Here is an 18,076-nt window from a genome sequence, read left to right on the forward strand (position 1 = left end):
GTGGGCTGGGGCAAGTCACGCCTCTCTGTGCCTCGGTTTCCCCACAGGCCAAACACTGGTGGTAATCCTGACCACCTCATGTCATCGGGGGGAAAGTTTCTGTATCTGCTGAATAGCACCATCCTGCGGAGGGGGGTGCCAGCCAGGGAGCACTGTATAGCTGCATGAGCAGCTGAGAAGCTGCTAGGCACCAACCCAGCACGGTGGCCAACGGAGACTGAAGCGGTGGCCCGTGGCACCATTGCCAGGCCTGAGAGTTTGGAAATTATCTCCCAAGACCGATCTGCAGCCTGGAATGCGCATCGCCCCCACTCCCAGCTCCTAGAGCTCCCAGCTGCTGTGAGAAGCATTGTGTCCCCCAAGGCTTGCCTATGCCACCACCCCCTCATCTGACCTCACAGCATGCCAGACCTCTCCATTAACGTTTCTGCCCATCTGCCTGGATGTTGGTTTTCTCCCTTAAAAAATCTTGACCTGACTTGACCTTCCTGGAGTCACTTGACAGCAGCCGTACAGCCTCTCTCTCCCTTTCCCGCTCCAGCTCCTCACATGCAGCAGATCAGCAAGCAGAGCCTTTCCTGGCAGGCCTTGCAGCTGCGACCCTTCGGGAATGGGCCACGTGGCAGAGCTGCTTTCCTGGCAGCGTCTGCCTGTTTCGCCCCGTGAAATTCCTACGTGGTGCAATTGCTGGTGTTGAGTAGAGCTGTCATGGACCCTGGGTACAGACTGTGGGGGGGAGACTCCAGGTATCTTTCCTCTGCCAGAGGGATCGGTGCCACTAACCCTGGCAAGTGTTGGAGTGCTGTTCCACACTGAATTGCTCTCCCTGTGCTGGTGAGGGAGAGCATGGCAGTGTGGCTATCACGCTAACAGCTGGACGCCTGCAGGTGGCATGGGGTTCAGTGCTGTTCAGCTGCAAAGGGAATCTGCTGCCCCCTGCAGGGCACACCGCCATACCTTCACAGGGCGTAGGAAGGCCTGTGTCATCCGCACCGCTGGGTGCAAGTTATCTTGTGTGGGGCAGTCGAGTAAGGGATAGGACAGCTGGAAGGACGGGGCCTAACCCAGCCAGGCAGGGGTACTGGAACTGTTTGTATAATGGGGGTGCTGCGAGTGATTGAACCGAACTGTAAACTCTGTATAGAATTCAGAGTAGCAGCCATGTTAGTCTGTATTCGTAAAAAGAAAAGGAGGACTTGTGGCACCTTAGAGACTAACCAATTTATTTGAGCATAAGCTTTCGTGAGCTACAGCTCCCTTCATCGGAAGGCATCTGATGAAGTGAGCTGTAGCTCACGAAAGCTTATGCTCAAATAAATTGGTTAGTCTCTAAGGTGCCACAAGTCCTCCTTTTCTTTCTGTATAGAATAGAAACCACTTCAAGTCAGAGGGTGCAGCAGCACCCCCAGTTCCAGCACCTGTGCAGCCAGGTGTACCCCCTGGAGAGGGTCTGACCCAACAAGGTGCTGGCTGCGTGCCTTAGCAACTGGGCTGTCTGTGCCCTTTCAGTCCAGCAGCCAGTGGCTGGTGATTCCCTTAGTGCTCAGGGCTGCAGGGAATACTAAAGTTAACCACACTGTCTGTCTCCTTTTGCAGGATCGCCTGGTCACCATGATTCTGGGTGTGAGTCCCCGATGCCACCTCCTGGTGATGCTGCTCTGCCTCCTGGGCATCTCCTGCCAGACGCAGGCTGGCACGGACACCTCGCTGCAGCCCGCCGTCACTGCGGCTTCCTTCCTGCAGGATCTCCTGCGCCGGTATGGCGAGAGCGATGTGCTGACCCTGCAGCAGCTCAAGGCCCTGTTGAATCGCCTCGACGTGGGGGTGGGACACGAGAACATCTCCCGATCGGAGCTGCAGCGCAGGAACCTCTCCCGGGTAACGTGCCACGTGAATTCCTGTGTCTCTCCCCTGCAGTGCCCAAGGAGGGATGGCCCAAGCTTAACACACTGCTGCCCCCCTGCCCCTTGTAAACACAGAGTGTGAGGTCACCATGCCACAGGCTAAGCTTGTCCGGAATGGACAATCAGATGGGCCATGTTCTCTGCAAGGATACTCTTTGGGCTCACGTGGGCCCTATGTCACCCATGCAGGGAAGATGCTTGAGCTCCACTCGGGAGACCATTGCTTCTCCTGCTATATCAGCTTGCTCCACTCGCTGCCCCAGCTGCTGTGCATTGTGTTCCCATTCCTTCGGTGTTCTGCTCCCAGGGAGCCAGCGGGTGAAGTTGGGTGAAAGCGGGGAAACCCTGGTTCTTGTGGAGTGGGGGAATCCATTACAGGCCAAGCAGAACTGCTGTGATGGTGGCAGGCAGGATGTTGCCTCTGTGTGGAGAAAATTCTCAGGGAGGGGGAGGAAAACAGCCCCTGTAGATGGGTGGTTCGTGGGACCCATTAGACCTGCAGAGGGGGCTAGGGCCTCACATGCAGTGAGATAGGCTCGAGTCCAGTGAGGGGCTGCTGTGTGTGTATTGTTAGAGAGCTTATTCCTTCACTCTCCCACTTCCCTGGTCCTTCTCGCGTGAACGGAGAGCAGCAATACCCGAAATCTGAAGGTGCAAACAATTCGATGTTTTTTGGGGTGAACTTCCAGCAAAAGCTTAAATTCAAGTTCCTTTTTCCTTATTTTCGAATCCCAACTTACTTCCTGTTTGCCCCTAATTTATATAGTAATATTCTTAGCTATATCTTAACCAATCATTCTATGTAACTAACCAATCCTAACATATTGTAACATGATTAGCTAACCAATTATATCCCACCACCTTAATTAGTTTACACCCAGCAAAATTAATTATACAGCAGACAGAAACAATCACAGAACCAGACAGAGACCATGCCAATAAACAATAGCAAAGTGGGAACTCTAATGACAAAACAATACAGAAGTGAGGATTTCACAACTACACCTATAAAGACATAAGGGTTTCCCAGCTGTGTGTATTGATAAGTGAGTTCTTACCAGATAGAAAACTATCAACCTAAATTTCCTTTTACATCTTCTAGGCACTTCCCTTTCTCTGGAGGTGATAGGCACTATCAGGACAGGATTGTATTCCTAACAGCCCAATAGCACCTTCTTTCAATGTGACTAGTTTGGAATGTGAGGATGTGACCGGTCGCTTCCCAACTTATGGCTGCCTCTGTTGCTTAGCCAAAGGCCTTAGCTTAAGAACAGGGCCTCAGACTGTCACAGTAAGAGAAGGACCTTACACTGGCAGACAGTGATTTTGATTCTTTTATACCTCTAACTAGCCAAGTGATAAGAATACACCTAAATTCTTAAAGTACAGGCCTTTGCAGACAGGCCTGAATATCTGTATCCTAACATGTATTGGGCCAGGAGGGGAAGGAGTTAGCAGGGGGAGGAGGGAGAGGATGCAATCAAAGAGCCCTCTGGGGATGCCCATATTGCCAAGCCGGACAGCAGAGCACAACCATGGGATGCTCAAGGTCTCTCTTTCCCCACGCCAGTGCTTCAGCTCCTCAGAGCTCTTCGCCGCCCACAACCTGAGCGAAGGGTCCCATGTTGGCCCGAGCAAGTTCCAGGAGTTCTGCCCGACCGTCCTACAGCAGCTGGAATCTCGGGCGTGCACGGCAGAGAACCTGGAGAACGAGGAGAATGAGCAGACGGAGGAGGGGAAGCCCAGCTCGGCGGAAGGTGAACAGATAGCCAGTGGGCACGGAGAGGGGACCGGGACCTGCTTTACCTCTAAAGGCATTGCTGAAGCACAAGCTTTCCGAGCGCCTCTCTTGAGTGCAGGGCACAGATGCTTTTTCTAGCCCTCACTGCAGAAATGGGGCATATTCTGGGCTTAATGTGATAGGACCTGTTCATAACCCTTCTCCTTCCCAGCCTGCCAGGGCAAGCCATGGCCTCAGCCCTGCAGCAGGAGCGACCCACTGGGGCTGTGTCTTTGGCCGACAGTAATTAGAAAATGGCGCTAGCCTGCCCAGAAAGAGAGGAACCATGGGATGCAGGGAACGGAATCATGGATTTGGGGGAGTTTGACTCCCAAGTCCCAGAATTTCACTAGCTTCACGACACATCCCACTATGTGCAGCGAGGAAAAATCCCAGAATGCACTTGGTGAAGCAAAGGCGCATGGGATACCCACCCGGAATACCACACGCTTAGCGTGCCCCAAGCCCCGCTGTACGTACACAACGATGTGAATGGAAACAGGGCACAGCTGTCCCACGTTCGTGCTGTTAGCGCAGCTTACGTATTGCGCACCAGCTAGTGCGTGTCAGCCCAGTGTGAACTAATTCCCCATATAGACCGGCCCTTAGTTACACAGGGGAGTTGTGGGGACAGAGATCCTAGACAGCGGGGCCTTTTTTACATTTAAACCTCAGCTTTTCCAACAGGCAGCCCTTTGAAGGTGCTTTCTGAGTTGAATGTGGATTTGGGCTGGCACTCGTGATGGGGCTGCTTGCTAGGTGCTAGCCCCTCCTAATGCTAGATGGCAGAGTGCAGGGGCGGGATGGTCTGTCGCCATCCCCCAGCTGTGTTACGTTACAGAAAGTCGCATCAAACACCCCCCCACACCTCTGTTTTCCCATCTATGATCTGAGTGGCTTACCTGCCTCCCAGGAGGCTTGCCTGAGAGTGAAGTGCTTTGGGATGAAAGATGCAGTCAAAATGCACTGTACTGCTATTAAGCCTGTCCTCTTAGCAGTGGCTTTGGGGCAGTTGTTTGGAACCAGAGGCACCCCAATAAAATCACCCCTCCACACCTGCATATGCAGGGCTGGATTTTCTGTCTTTCCTTAGGTCATTCCAAAGACTCTTCTTTGTAGGTGAGGAGAGACATTTCTCTTGTGATAACCTTGGAAAGCTAACTTTCCAGGGGTAGCTTGGAATCTTGATGGTTTTCCAACTGTGTAATTTTCTTGCAGATTCCGTGGAAAGTGCGGAGGCACTAGTGTTTGCAGCCTGTTGAATCTGCCCTCGCCTTCCCTACCCATGGCACTGCGGGGCAGAGAGAGAGCAGTAATTGGACCATTGACAATGCAGAGTGGAGAATTTGCTGCTGGGACATGTGACTTTAGTTCCCAGAGCAGTCAGCGCTCTCTTGCTCCATAGCTCTAGCAGAGGCAGTGCTGTCTATCAGTGAGGAAATGGTGCTTGATTACCTGTGTTTGTTACTGCTACCCCAGCCACACACACACTCTCACATTCTCTCTCACACGTGTTCCAGGTTAATTCAGCTCAGGAGGGCCTGTTTTTTATCTTTCACTAGAGGATCTTGTTGCAGGTTAATAAATAACAGGGATTTCTATAGCCCCTTTCATCCAAAGCACATTACAAACTGTTTACATGAATTGTATTTTTCCCACCTTTGAAACACTGCTGCCACCTCTGAATGGACCGTGGCAGCTGTCTCAATAGCCACGCAGCAGCGCTATGGGACGGACTGTGAAGAATAGCATGCCATCCGTCACATGGCAGTTACGGGAGTTCAGGGACGCAGCATGCGGTTGCTCAGATTAGAATTTCCCACGTATGCCAGGGTGCTGGTGGTTTGTAGTGCCTAGGAGCCCAGCCGTGGACCCTGTTGCGCTAGGTGCGGTGTAAACACTGCCCCAAAGGAGCTTATCAAAGTAGAGTCCTAAGTTAACTTTCCAAAAGTGCTAGGGGACCTGTAACAATCCAAAGTGACCCAGACGGCCGATTGGCTTCTCGGAACCATAACGCCCCCTATTGGAACGCACAGTTATGGTCTCAGGAACTCCTTGTTAGACCTTCTCTGGTGCCTGCGATTCTCCCCGCTGCTCGCAGGTGTTCCTGGCTCTGGCTCACTTTTTCCAGCCTGTTAATGGGATACAACTGAGCTCAGTGCCTGGAGCTTAATTACTCCCAGTGCCCTTTAAAGTAATTCAGAGACATGGAGAAGCATTAACCAGGTTTATTTCCCCCACCCTCTCCCCGTCCTGTAACTGTCCCACCATTAAAGTATCCCAAGCAGCGCAGTGGGTGGGAGTGATCCTCTGTCATAACAAGGCCCCCTCGTCAGTGAGACCTGACTCCCCTGGCCTTCCCTGCCCAGCTGTATCCAGAGCTGCTGGCGTCTGGCTCTTCCCACCCCCAAATAGCCTTGGTAATCCAGCCCTCATTTCTTCTTGTTCCGCAGTGTGGGGCTTTGGCTTTCTCAGTGTGTCACTGATTAACTTGGCCTCCCTCCTTGGAGTCTTCATCGTGCCCTGCACCAACAAGGCCTTTTTCCCACGGGTCCTCACTTATTTCATCGCGCTCTCCATCGGGACGTTGTTCTCTAATGCGCTCTTCCAGATGATCCCAGAGGTGCAGTAGAACACACCCTGCCCTTCTCTCTCTCTCTCTCTCTCTCTCTCTCTCTCTCTCTCTCTCTCTCTCTCTCTCAAAGGGCTGGCTCTCCCGCTTGCCTTTACAGCCCAGCCCCTCCCAAACAGATTTCTCTGTCTCCAAGGCAGAGGGAAACTTCTCTTCCATGCTGGCTTCCTGCCAGTGGCTTTCCAGGACCTTCTTGCTCCTCTGAGCACCAGGAAACATCACGTGGTCTCCTCAGGGTTAACGTTTGGTGTTCAGGCAGCATGGGGAGCCCTGTGCCATCCTAGCTTGCTTCCTCCTTCCTTCCTGTGGGGTTGCCTGCAGCCTCTCTGAGAACAGCAGTATCCTGTAGTTGCAGTGCAGCTGTCAGGGATCCTAGCTCTGGAGGGAGGGAGAAGAGAGCTCCCTCCCACACGTGACTCCTGCTGGGTGGTTACACAGCCCCTCTCTTCCCCCGGTTATAGTGGTTCGAAACATGGGTGGTCCTAGCTCCTGTGAGATCTCTCTGCTTGTGAAACAGATTGTAATAATAAAGATCTCTTGCTCTTCATGTTCCTGGTTGCCAAAGGGGAGACTTCCCAAAGCCTGCCCATGATGAGTGACACTAAGCGTAGACCAAGCATGTGCAAGTACGTCAGGCAGCATCTGGAAGCTTTAAGAGGACAGGGCACTCCTGTGCTGGGTTGGCAGCATCTGTGCTGTGTCAGCGTTGGTCTGATGGGCAGAGGCTGGTGTAGGGGCGTTCTTGGGGCTCATAAGAAGGGTGTGTGAAAGAGGAAGGAAGGAAGGAACAGAGGGTAAAAATGCACAGAAGGAATTGAAGAAACCCCTCCTGCCTGGGGATCCCAGCTTTCTTCTGGCTCCCAGTCTTGCTGATTAAAGGCGGCAGAGCCCCTGGAAAGATCTATGCAAAGTGAGGTTTCCTGGTGCCCTGATGGGTTTGTCAGATACATTACAAACTAATTTTTGTTTTAATTGCACAATTCTGGAGCTAAATAAATATTCCCATGTGCTTTACAATCAGGTGTTGGAAACACACACGTTCCTCCAGCATCCTGCTTTCTGGCAGCAGGATTTTCTCAGCAGGGTCTAGGTGCTTAGGGACCTCAAATCCATTTAGATCCTCAAACTTTCAGCCTAGAAGTCATGGAATTAAAATAAAATCTCAGCTTCTCACTGGAGTGATCCTTCCACCGTGATCCCAGGGCTGCTTTGCATTCAGCGTTTGTGTGTGCATTGTACTGCCCTGAAGAAGACAGGATATCTAATCGTAAATGGATATTACCCTTCCTTGCCAGTGCTCCAGAGTGCAAGATCTCTTGGCTGTTTCAGTCAGCTGCCTGCTGGCAAGCAGAGGGAGTTGGGGACAGCAGGATTGGTGCTTGTTTATCTCAGCCCCTCGCAAGCTAAAACAAAGCTAGTATGTTTCATGTTGGGTCTCCAGGCCTGGTGGTCTTAACCTAACTCCCAGTATTCCTGCATATTCCATGCTGGCAAGGGCTGTTATCACATCTCTAAACCAGAGTCTGATGGAGCCCCTTGTTTGTGGGACTTGGGGAGGTATTTTTCAGCTCCAGAACTGTAACGTTATTGTATTTTTTCTCTTAAAAACCAAACAAAATGCCTTGTTTCTGGATCTGATGGGAACTGAAATGATGGCGTACACTCCACCCCCATGATATGCACGTTGCAGGAGAACTCCCACGGCATGGAACGCAAACGCAGGTTAATCCATTAGGCTGGAAGGGTCTCGGACAGCCCAGGCAGAGCACTTGGCCTCTCTGATTTTGTCTGGTGCCCAGATACTCCAGTGATGAGTGCACTAGGCATGCACAGGGTGAATCGGCTCCACTGTGCGATGAGGGTGGAGTGTATGAGATGCTGGCTGTAAAACTGAAGTGCTCCATGGAATGCTGGAACTCTGACCCCCCCCCCCCCCCCGCCCCTTAAATGGGCCTTATGCCTCTGGGAATGGCATGTGCCCACTGAGAGTCTGACAAGGTCACCAGGAAAGTGAATCTGTTTTGGGAGTAGAATCCTGATTTTATTTCTCTCTTCAAAATACACTTCACGTCCACCTGCCACAAGCTAACTTCCATTCTTGGAGTGTTTATTTTAAAGTAAGAGCCTTGTTAGGATGAGGAATCTCCTTCCTTCACCCAAATCCTGGCTTCCCCAAGGAGAGAATCCATCCTCTTGGCAGTCTGTGGTGCAGTTAGTCACAGCAGCCGCATCCTGGAGCGTGGGCTGTAGGGCCAGCTCTGATGATTCACGTTCCCTGTAGTGTTCCAGCCACGATCTTTTCCCTCCCCAAAGGGGCCAGCATGTCAGAGTTCCAGAGCCATCTTGTACCAGGTTTGCTTCTGGCCTCCCTGAACCAATTTGAGATTGATATGAAATCACTAATAAATGTCCCTTTTTCTCCTCCCTTCTCCCCCTCCCGCTCTCTCTCTCTCTCTGGTGTGGATTCACTTCTTTGCTGTCCTGTGTTGATTTCCCTGGACTCTCCTGCCTTCTGTGGTGTAACTGGGGTGGGGTTGGCACGCACGCTGAAGTCTGGGGTTACGGTTTCCTCTGCGTGACCGTCATCTCCCTCTGCTCCCTGGTGGGAGCCAGCGTGGTGCCCTTCATGAAGAAGACCTTTTACAAGCGGCTGCTCCTCTACTTCATAGCTCTGGCGATTGGAACTCTCTACTCCAATGCTCTCTTCCAGCTCATCCCTGAGGTATGGTGAGGGCCTTCGGGCCTGTCATGTGTGTCTGTCTGCCTGCGCTCCCTGGTTTGAGGAGAAGCCGATGGAACTTGAAGAGAAACATGAGTGAATGTTGCAGGGAGACAAAGATCTGGTCGGACCTGGTCTGTGCCTGCATCTGGGAGCTGGAAATGTTTAAGGTCCATCAGCAAGGCTAAATGCTGCTGTATGACTGTGTTAAGCTCCTAGCTGCTTTGCCATTGACCATGTGACCATGGACAAGTCACTTCCACCTCACCTTTCGGTGCCTGTGTGCCTATCTATAAAATGACCCTGATTGTATTTACTTATCTGCCAGGATGAGGTGTCTGGCCATGGTCTAGCACTGCTCAGAGGACCTCAAAGCCTTAGGGTTCCTCCACACTATGGAGACTATATTGGTACAGCTATGGCTCCATAGCTATGCTGGCATAACCCCATAGCTTAGAAGCAGCCTGCACCAAGGGAAGGGGTTTTTTGTTGCTGTAGGAAGACCACCTCTCTGAGCTATAGTTGCTGTGTCAAAAAAAGCATTTGTCCGTCGGCCTAGCTACGTCCACCGTGGGGATTAGGTCAGCATAGCTGTGTGTTTTTTCACACCCCTGAGCTATGGCAACCTAACTTTTAAGTGTAGACCAGGCCTTAGCCATTCTCAGGCCATATAAAGAAAGTGGCTTTGATGTGTGAACAAAGCCAGGCTTGACTGGGTCACTTTTATGGTAGAGAGCAGATGGGATAGAGAGAAGACTCCATGTTGAGGGGAGTCTTAGCTGCCTGTTGGTGCCACTCGCGTCCCTTATATACGGCTCAATGTTCGTGCTGGCCGAGAGTGGACGCGCTCCAGGCTATAGTCTCAGTGGTGAGTTCGTTGTGAGAAGCGACTTAAACCATCTGGGCTTTGATATAAAAGGATCCCCAGCCCCTGTGCTAGAAAACACCTTCTATGCACACAAGAAATGAATAAGCTGAGAAAAGTGGAGTTACTGTCCAGAAATCCCCAATGCAGGTGCCTGATCAGTGATTGTTGGTGCAGTATGCTCTGTGGAAGCTGTGCAGTTGCTTCTCCTGATTCTGTGCTCAAAAGGGAGAGGAGAGGAGAGGACAGCTAATGATGTTTTCTGGGAGTGGACTTGCTAATGCAATAGATTTGATTGGCCCACCTGCCTGTGTTTATATTCACATCTGACTTGTGAGAGGAGGGACAGTGAATTTAAAAACCAATAGATTTAAAGCAAAGGCATTTTATAATTAACCTGTGGAACTCGCAGCCACAGGATATCAAGATGAGTAGCTGAGAGAGATTTATAGAGGTATTGGACATTTTAGATTAATGTGAGTAGGATCTGCAGTGACACTGTCTGAGCTAAAAATGAGATGGGCTAACAATTCTCGTGCATCAGGGCATGAGCTGATTACGTCTGGGGTCAGGAAGACGGTCCCTTCTAGCATGCAGTAGTATTGCACAATTAAGTGTGTTAAGCCTTTCCCTGAAGCATTCATCGGGGGAGAAAAGACTAACTGAAGTGCTCTTCTGCTGTCCCTGTACTGAGAGCTCCTACAGACGTGGGTAGGGGAGGTGAGGGACGCTGCTGGCGTTTATGGTTCTCAAATCTTTCTCTGTTGCCCCTTGTCTACAGGCCTTTGGATTCAACCCTCAGGAGGATTATTATGTCTCCAAATCTGCAGTGGTCTTTGGGGGCTTTTACTTGTTCTTCTTCACAGAGAAAATCCTGAAGATGCTTCTCAAGCAGAAAGATCAGGTGAAGTTGAGTTAGTCCCATAGGAGCGGGTTAGGCATTCCCAGATGGTACCGCTGCCAGAAAGGTGCTTCCCAATGGGTTTACTCTGATGCAATTTTCAAAAATCCATTTTTTCACCCCGTTTTTCCGTTTGGAGTGGAATCTAAATCTGCTGCATGCCCTTGACTGGTGCACTCTGGAAAGGCCACCTGCTTTACTGACTCTTAAATCCTGTGTGTGAATAGAAAAGCTTAATCTTTGTACAACAAACAGTGGTTCCTTTTTATATTTGGGGGAGGATGATATTTTTGACAGAAAAGGGGGAAGTAAGAGGCACTTGGGCATGATGCTGTATGTTTCTTCCTTCTCCTGATCCACCCCAACAGCTGTCACATGCCATCCCAGAAGTAGCTATAGTGACTCGTGTGTGTGTGTAGTTTGTACAGTCGGTTAGCAGAGGTGGAAGTGCTCTGGGATGAAAGATGCTATGAAAATGTACAATCACAATGTTGGGCTTCAATAATCAAAGAGACTCTAGTTTCCTAGTGGTTTTAGTCAGCTTCAGCATTGCCGTGTCTGTGAGGTTTCCTGTTCTAGCTTGTGGGCAAGATAAAATAATCAGCATGCCCCAGGCGTTTATGAGCCGGAAATGTACAAGTGACTGCATGCATCCATGCTGCATGTGGCTAAAGCCTGTAAATCTGTGTATCCTTCCAGCACCATCATGGGCACAGCCACTACAACCCTGAGACCCTCCCCTCCAAGAAGGACCAGGAGGAAGGCGTCACTGAAAAACTGCAGAATGGGGACATGGATCACATGATCCCTCACAGAACCAGTGAGCTAGAGTGCAAGAACCCATCTGTGGATGAGAAAGTCATTGTGGGCTCTCTGTCCGTCCAGGTTAGTGCCTATCTCCCCTGGGGTTACCAGTTACAGCTGCTTGGAGGCGTTGGCTTAGTCTGCAGAGATGGGCATGACACTGGGCAGTGCAGTAAGACAAGTGGAGTTGTCCGCAGTCGGGCGTGGGTTGGTGACCCAGCCAGTGGGGTTCACGTGTGACTTGGGGTGCTCCCTTGCAGGACCTGCAGGCTTCCCAAAGTGCGTGCTACTGGCTGAAGGGGGTGCGATACTCTGACATTGGCACGCTGGCCTGGATGATCACCCTGAGTGACGGGCTCCACAACTTCATCGACGGCCTGGCCATTGGTGCCTCCTTCACCGTGTCTGTCTTCCAAGGGATCAGCACCTCCGTGGCCATTTTCTGCGAGGAGTTCCCCCACGAGCTGGGTACGTGGCTCTTCAGCTGTGCACCTTAACTATGTTTGGTCCCCATCCAGCCAAATATTTAAGCATGTGCTTAAGTCCTTAAGGAAAGCATGAAAGCACTTGTTTAACTTGAACCTATTTCACCATTGTCTTTCAACCGTCAACAAAATGTACCACCTTCTCAGTCATTTAAAGAGACGCGTGTGCGTGTGGTGGAGGACGGTATGTGAAACATGCTAGCCAGGGTAGGAAAACTGTGGAATCACATGGTGTAATCTGTCCTGAAAACCAGGGGTGTTTGTGATTAAATTTAGATTGAGACAGCTGGTAAAACGCCTGTTATGTGTTTGTGTTTGAATGTAGAAAGTGATACATGGAAGTAGATGTGGACCTCAGGCACCTGGCGAATCAGCGATTCTGTCAGTGTTGCAAAGTTTTGGTTCCCTTGGGCTAGGGTGGCCTCGTTCTTGCAGTTAACTGCATTGATGTGGCTTGACACAAGACTGCTTCTTGAGCAGTGTAGGGCACTGCTCTGAGGGTTAGGAGGACCTTGGTTCTATTCCTGCCTTTACTGCCCGCTCACGATGTGACCTTAGACCAATGACTTCCCCTCTTTACTTCTGTTTCCCCAGGTGTAAATCAGGATAATGATACCCTACTCTCTCTCTTTAAAAGCACTTTGAGGTCTATGGATAGAGATGCTCTATAAGAGCAAGGCATTATTATTATTAATTTTATTATGTAAGGCCTTGATTCAGCAAGAGGATTGAGCATTGAAGCATTTGAATAGTCCCATTGACTTTGACTTCAGTGGGGCTACTCACATGCCTAGAGTTACGCATGTGCTTAAGCACCTCAGTGAACAGAGGGCCTGATTGCTGAGTGCTGTTCTCCAGTGGGATGCTGCATTTGGGCAGCTGATGCATCCATCCCATAGATGGTCATGTGTAGCTGTCTGTCTCCTCCTCCCCTTACGTTATCCTCCCTTTTGCAGGTGACTTTGTCATCCTGCTAAACGCCGGAATGACAATCCAGCAGGCGCTCTTCTTCAACTTCATCTCGGCCTGCTGCTGCTACATAGGGCTGGCCTTTGGGATCCTGGCAGGCAGCCACTTCTCTGCCAACTGGATCTTTGCTCTAGCTGGTGGGATGTTCCTCTACATTGCACTGGCTGATATGGTAAATCCCAAACCGACAGTAGCTGCTGGATAGGGGATCGGAGCATTGCAGGGGTTTTTTCTGCAGTGACCACTGGCCAGTGAGCGCTGATGAGCCTCTGTCAGGATTTCTGTTGTACAGGAAAGCTTTGACGATACAGGGCTCTGGGAGCTAAGAGGACTTGCCTAACGGCAATGCTCTGTAACATCATGTGCAGTACAGTAGGGTTCCCTCCTGGCTTTTCACAGTGAGGCCTCTGGGTGATTTTGAGGAGGGGTATTGACTGGCCTGTGTAAGTCAGAAGTATCCGCAACCCTGGGCACGGAGGGGAGAATGGGGAAAATAGAGCATACAGAGGGATGGTTATTCCGTCGTGCCCACCAAATGTAGGGTGTGTAGCTAACCTATAGCCAGACCACTTTGAGCTGTAAATTTATCAGATTTTAGCCTAGCAGGATTGGACAGGGTCAGGGTCAAGAACACTTGGCCTTGATTGTGAACAGCTCTATATAAATTAATGCCTAATAATAGATGGGGGTATACAGCGCTGGGATCTGCATGTGCAAATTCACAGGGAGACTGGAGGGCGGAGAATTTCCACGACTGAAACATTCCAATTCTTTTCTCAGTTCCCTGAGATGAATGAAGTGAGCCAGGAGGACGAGCGGAATGGCAGCGCCTTGATCGCCTTCGCTATCCAGAACGCAGGGCTGTTGACGGGATTCATTATCATGCTGCTGCTCACCATGTTCTCGGGCCAGATCCAGATAGGGTAGGGACGGGCCTGGTTTGATTGGGCTTTCCCACCTGCAAGCATACGGACTGACAGCACCTGTATGAGACATCAGCATTGCAAAAGCACTACAGAAAAGAGGCATTTCTATTAAAACTGTTCCATAGACTTTGTATCGTTTATTTCAGGGGGGCTGATGAAGCTCCTTCCCCTAGATCTAAAGTGACCCAAGGACCTATTTCCAGTGTAGCATCCCTTCCTCTACTCTCCTTGCGTCAAAGGGACTCCTGGAAAGGACATGTGTGAGGATCAGGAGAACGGGCTCACTGGCTCCTTTCTGGCTACATCACCCCCTTCGGAGAGCTCCAACCATGGACATGACTTCTTCCCATCCTCTTCGGGTGGCTGCGGATGGGGGATGGATGTGGGGTCAGCGCTGGAGGTGAGGCCACTTTACCAAGGCAGACGCTGTGCTTGAGGCTTGTGCCTGTCCATCCCTCGTACTCAGTCCCTCCACGGGCAATGGAAATGCGAGGCAGGGGAACAGCCATGGGTCCCAGGACAGCCCCAGTATTTACCCGCGTTACCTGTAGCCTCCAACGCTCCGATTGTGCAGGTATCTGGTGTTTCTCTTGAGCCTGGGGAGCATGCCTGCCTTTTGGACCTAAATATGCAGTCAAGAGACCTGTTCGAGAAAGGGTCTCCTTCCTCCAAAAGCTTCACGTGCCAATGTCTCTGCAGAGTGTGCTGGGCTGGAGGAAAGGTGCGGCGTGTGAAAGAGAGATGAAGAGGTCTGGGAAGGTTGCACAGGGAGAGGAATGAGCAAGAACGTATCCTGCTGCTGTGCTGGAATCGATCCTTTCCTGGCACAGGTAGTGGGTACTGAACTGGGCAGGCAGCCTTGGTTTCCCTGCCGCCCCTCCCCCCCCCTCCCCGCGCTTGAAAACTAGTCACAGCTGTTGCTGCTCTGGTCTCTTCCCACTGGCTGCAGAGGCAGCACTGAAGATACCAGGGCAGGAGAAGTGTTTGACGTGCAGTCAGACTGGCTTCGGCAGGAAAGTTATGCTGCTCCTGTAGGGGTTTAATGAACTATACAGTTGCATCTGCTGGTCAGAATGACACTAAGGGACACTTCTGGGTGGCTTCCAGGAGGTAGAACAGCCAAATGCCGCAGCCGCGGCCTCTCCCTGGAGTCCCTCCATCCTAACTCGGGACACTTTGAGAGCGGAGGGAGCTGCGCCGTGAAGCGAAGATGCTGCAGGATCTCACCATTGCAAGGGAAGGGCATGGCAGCTGCATTCAGACCAGGGTGGTGTGGAGCACAAGTCCTGGTACCAGTTTCTCAGGCTTTCCTGCGAGAGCGATCCTTACACTGTGACCAGGTTCATTTGGAATTGGACATCTGGTTTTAAACACTGACACTGCTGAGTTGCAAGGTTGTTGTTTTTTTAAATACTGTACTTTTTCTTCATGGCACAGGGTCCCAGGAACACAGTCTGTGGAACTGGAACCCAGCTCTGGGTAGCAGCAGGAGTTGGGACGGGAGTTAAAGGCATTTCAGAGCTCTGCTTCTGGGCTAGCTTTCCTCCGATTCACTAGATGAACCGACTTATTGTTAATGTTTGGTCCCTTCAGCTTGGGCAGGGAATGAGGTTCCCCTCACCCTTGGGTTGTTCCAGATTCTGCCTCCCATGGTTGTGAATTTGTGGCTGCTGACTAACAGAAGTTCCTGCCTCTGCTACTAGCTTGCTGGGTGACCTCTGGCTAGTCACTTCCCCTCCTTTCTGTGCCTCAGTTTCCCCATCTGGAAAATGGGGATAATGATGCTGACCTCCATGGTAAAGTGCTGTGAGATCTACTGATGAAAAACACGAGATAAGAGCTAGGGATGGTGATTATTCTTATTTCTGTGGGGAGTGTCGAGTTTGTTGCTGCCAGTCTCTCTCTCTTGTGATCATTCCGTCTGCCTGATCGGCTCCCTGGTAAGGGAACAATTGTTGTCCAGTCCCTTGTCTCGTAACTTGTCCGTTGACACACAAAGTTGTGTTGCCTTGTTATGCTGTCCTCGTGGCAGAGGCTGAGCAGAAGCTATTCCTGATGGTTTCCCCCTGCAACCCTTCAGAAGAAAGGTGAAAGGCCTGTTCACTTATCATACCCAATGCTTTCACACCCTACACCTCAAGGGTTTAGGCCCCTCTTTGGTAAATGTGAGCTGGGCAGCTACACCCAGGCCCACTGCCTGCCTCCCTTCAGTAAGGGCAAGCTGAGATGGGAGTGACTCCAAAGGAATAGATGTCATAACCAAAACCACCTGGGACAACAGCATGTGCTGTGGCAGGCACAGCGCCTCCAGCAGGATCATGACTTGGTTTGACTGCCGGACCTCTGCCTTCTAATGCCTAACTATTTCCTTTTAACGTGCTCAATGAAGACTGGATATCAAACCCCAATCTCCTGTAGCTGTCAGTCATCCATTCACGATTGGCCCTAATGGAGAGAGACAGCTGGGGGTCATTTACGTACGGCAGAAACCATAGTCCCTGTCTCCTTTGTAGCACTCCCAGAGTCCTTGTAAACATGTTGAACAAGAGAGGGTACAGTGTAGAACCCTGTAGTACCTGTGCAATACAGCCTTTTGTTTACATGACCAATTATCCATAATAGCCTACTGGGCTGCCCTATTTTAGAAAAGGATCAAAACCGTCTGTCAACTTGGGCAAGGGACCACAGCCTTGTCAGCGGTATCTCACGTTCGCGGCCTGTATCTTAGGTAGCTGGCATACTGTCTTCCTCCATAGCCAGGAGAATGGCGTGAAGAAAAGTCTTTCTTGCTGTTTATGGCTCAAGCCTAAACCCTACTTAGTTTAGACCATCTTTTACCAATGAATGCTTGATATGGGTTGGCCCAACTTTGCCAACTCCATTTCACCGAACCCTTCCTTGACATGTTTATAAAAGAACTAGAATAGGGGCCTCTGGAAAGCAGTAGACCCATCTCCTTTCCCACAGGACAACCATCATTGTGGGATTCCTGCTGCCCAGTTGAGAGGTGAATGGAATAGGATGGCACTCTTTTGTGTGAGTCACACGGGAAATTTTTTGGTCAGGCCAGCATCTGTCATCAGCAGCTGACCAGGAGAAGTTCTCATTGTAACAGTGAGGAGGCCAGCTTCTGGGAACAGTACTTGAGAGGGACACTGCCTGCAGTCAAAAAAAGCATGCACTACCACTGGTAGGAGAGCTGCAGCCCTCTAGCTGAGTTACGTAATGTTTGAGAGTGAGAGATTTAACCCCTGTCTTAAGGGGAAAGGTCTGGCTTGCCTATTCTCTCTCAAGGAAATCTTTGGAAAGCACATGACATCTAGTGCATTCCAAAAGGGAGAAGAAAATAGCTCTGGAACTATGAAAAAGCTAAGCCATCTCTGGCAAGGATGGTTCAATGGTACACAGAGAGGAGGCACTGCACTGTCAGCATCTGGCAAATCGGCCCGTCTCCTGGAACAACACCCCCCCCCCCACCCCCCGCCCCAAATTGTACTTACTAACAAACCAAAACTAGAAACTAAGCTGTGCTCCAGGTGGTAGGAAACTATAAGAACCGATGTGTAATTTCCTCTGGGCTGTTCCGAGCCCTTGAACATGACAGAGAAATTCTGAGTCTTTTCTCTAGTTTTCCCTTCAAGGTGTTCTTGGGAGCTGACTACATCAGGAAATTTGCAGGCTGGAAATTCGGGAGAGTTACCTACGAAACATTCTCTAAGTACACGTGTAGCTAGGGGAGGCAGGTAATCAATGTGTTATTTCAAAGGGGTGCCTGGAAGAGGCTCCTCTCTCTTGTTTGTGCAGGATGGTAGAAACCTGAGGGAGGGAGGGTGTGTGTGTGTGGGAGGGGCCGGAGGGATGGCTGAAAAAGGAAATTGACATTAAGTTGAGCTTGTGAGTGTTTTTATTTATATTTCCCTTTACACATCTGATTTAGAAACTCAAGTTCCATCTCAGTATTTTAATATCTCAGGTGTTATAAGAAATACTTGTTGAAACACTTCTTGAAACAAAGAACATACTTATGTCTTGTGAACTGTAAAGTTTTTATTTGTAAAATTCCATAAATTAAAATCTATTCTGTAATGAAA

General features: G+C 50.4%; 1 protein-coding gene across 5 annotated transcripts in view; it reads left to right on the forward strand.

The window, feature by feature from the left end:
- The window catches only part of SLC39A14 (solute carrier family 39 member 14), a 28,915-nt gene extending 10,839 nt beyond the window's left edge, over positions 1-18,076 (forward strand). For all 5 annotated transcript variants that reach the window (XM_037886209.1, XM_043536538.1, XM_043536539.1 and 2 more), the window contains 8 exons: positions 1,597-1,878; positions 3,475-3,661; positions 8,869-9,038; positions 10,682-10,804; positions 11,501-11,686; positions 11,866-12,073; positions 13,047-13,231; positions 13,840-18,076. In XM_037886209.1, the coding sequence (XP_037742137.1) occupies positions 1,612-1,878; positions 3,475-3,661; positions 8,869-9,038; positions 10,682-10,804; positions 11,501-11,686; positions 11,866-12,073; positions 13,047-13,231; positions 13,840-13,986 (1,473 nt within the window). In that variant the 5' untranslated portion in view covers positions 1,597-1,611 and the 3' untranslated portion in view covers positions 13,987-18,076. The remainder of the gene's footprint in view (positions 1-1,596; positions 1,879-3,474; positions 3,662-8,868; positions 9,039-10,681; positions 10,805-11,500; positions 11,687-11,865; positions 12,074-13,046; positions 13,232-13,839) is intronic.

This window comes from Chelonia mydas, chromosome 26, assembly GCF_015237465.2.
Source record: "Chelonia mydas isolate rCheMyd1 chromosome 26, rCheMyd1.pri.v2, whole genome shotgun sequence".
Lineage (NCBI taxonomy): Eukaryota > Metazoa > Chordata > Testudines > Cheloniidae > Chelonia > Chelonia mydas.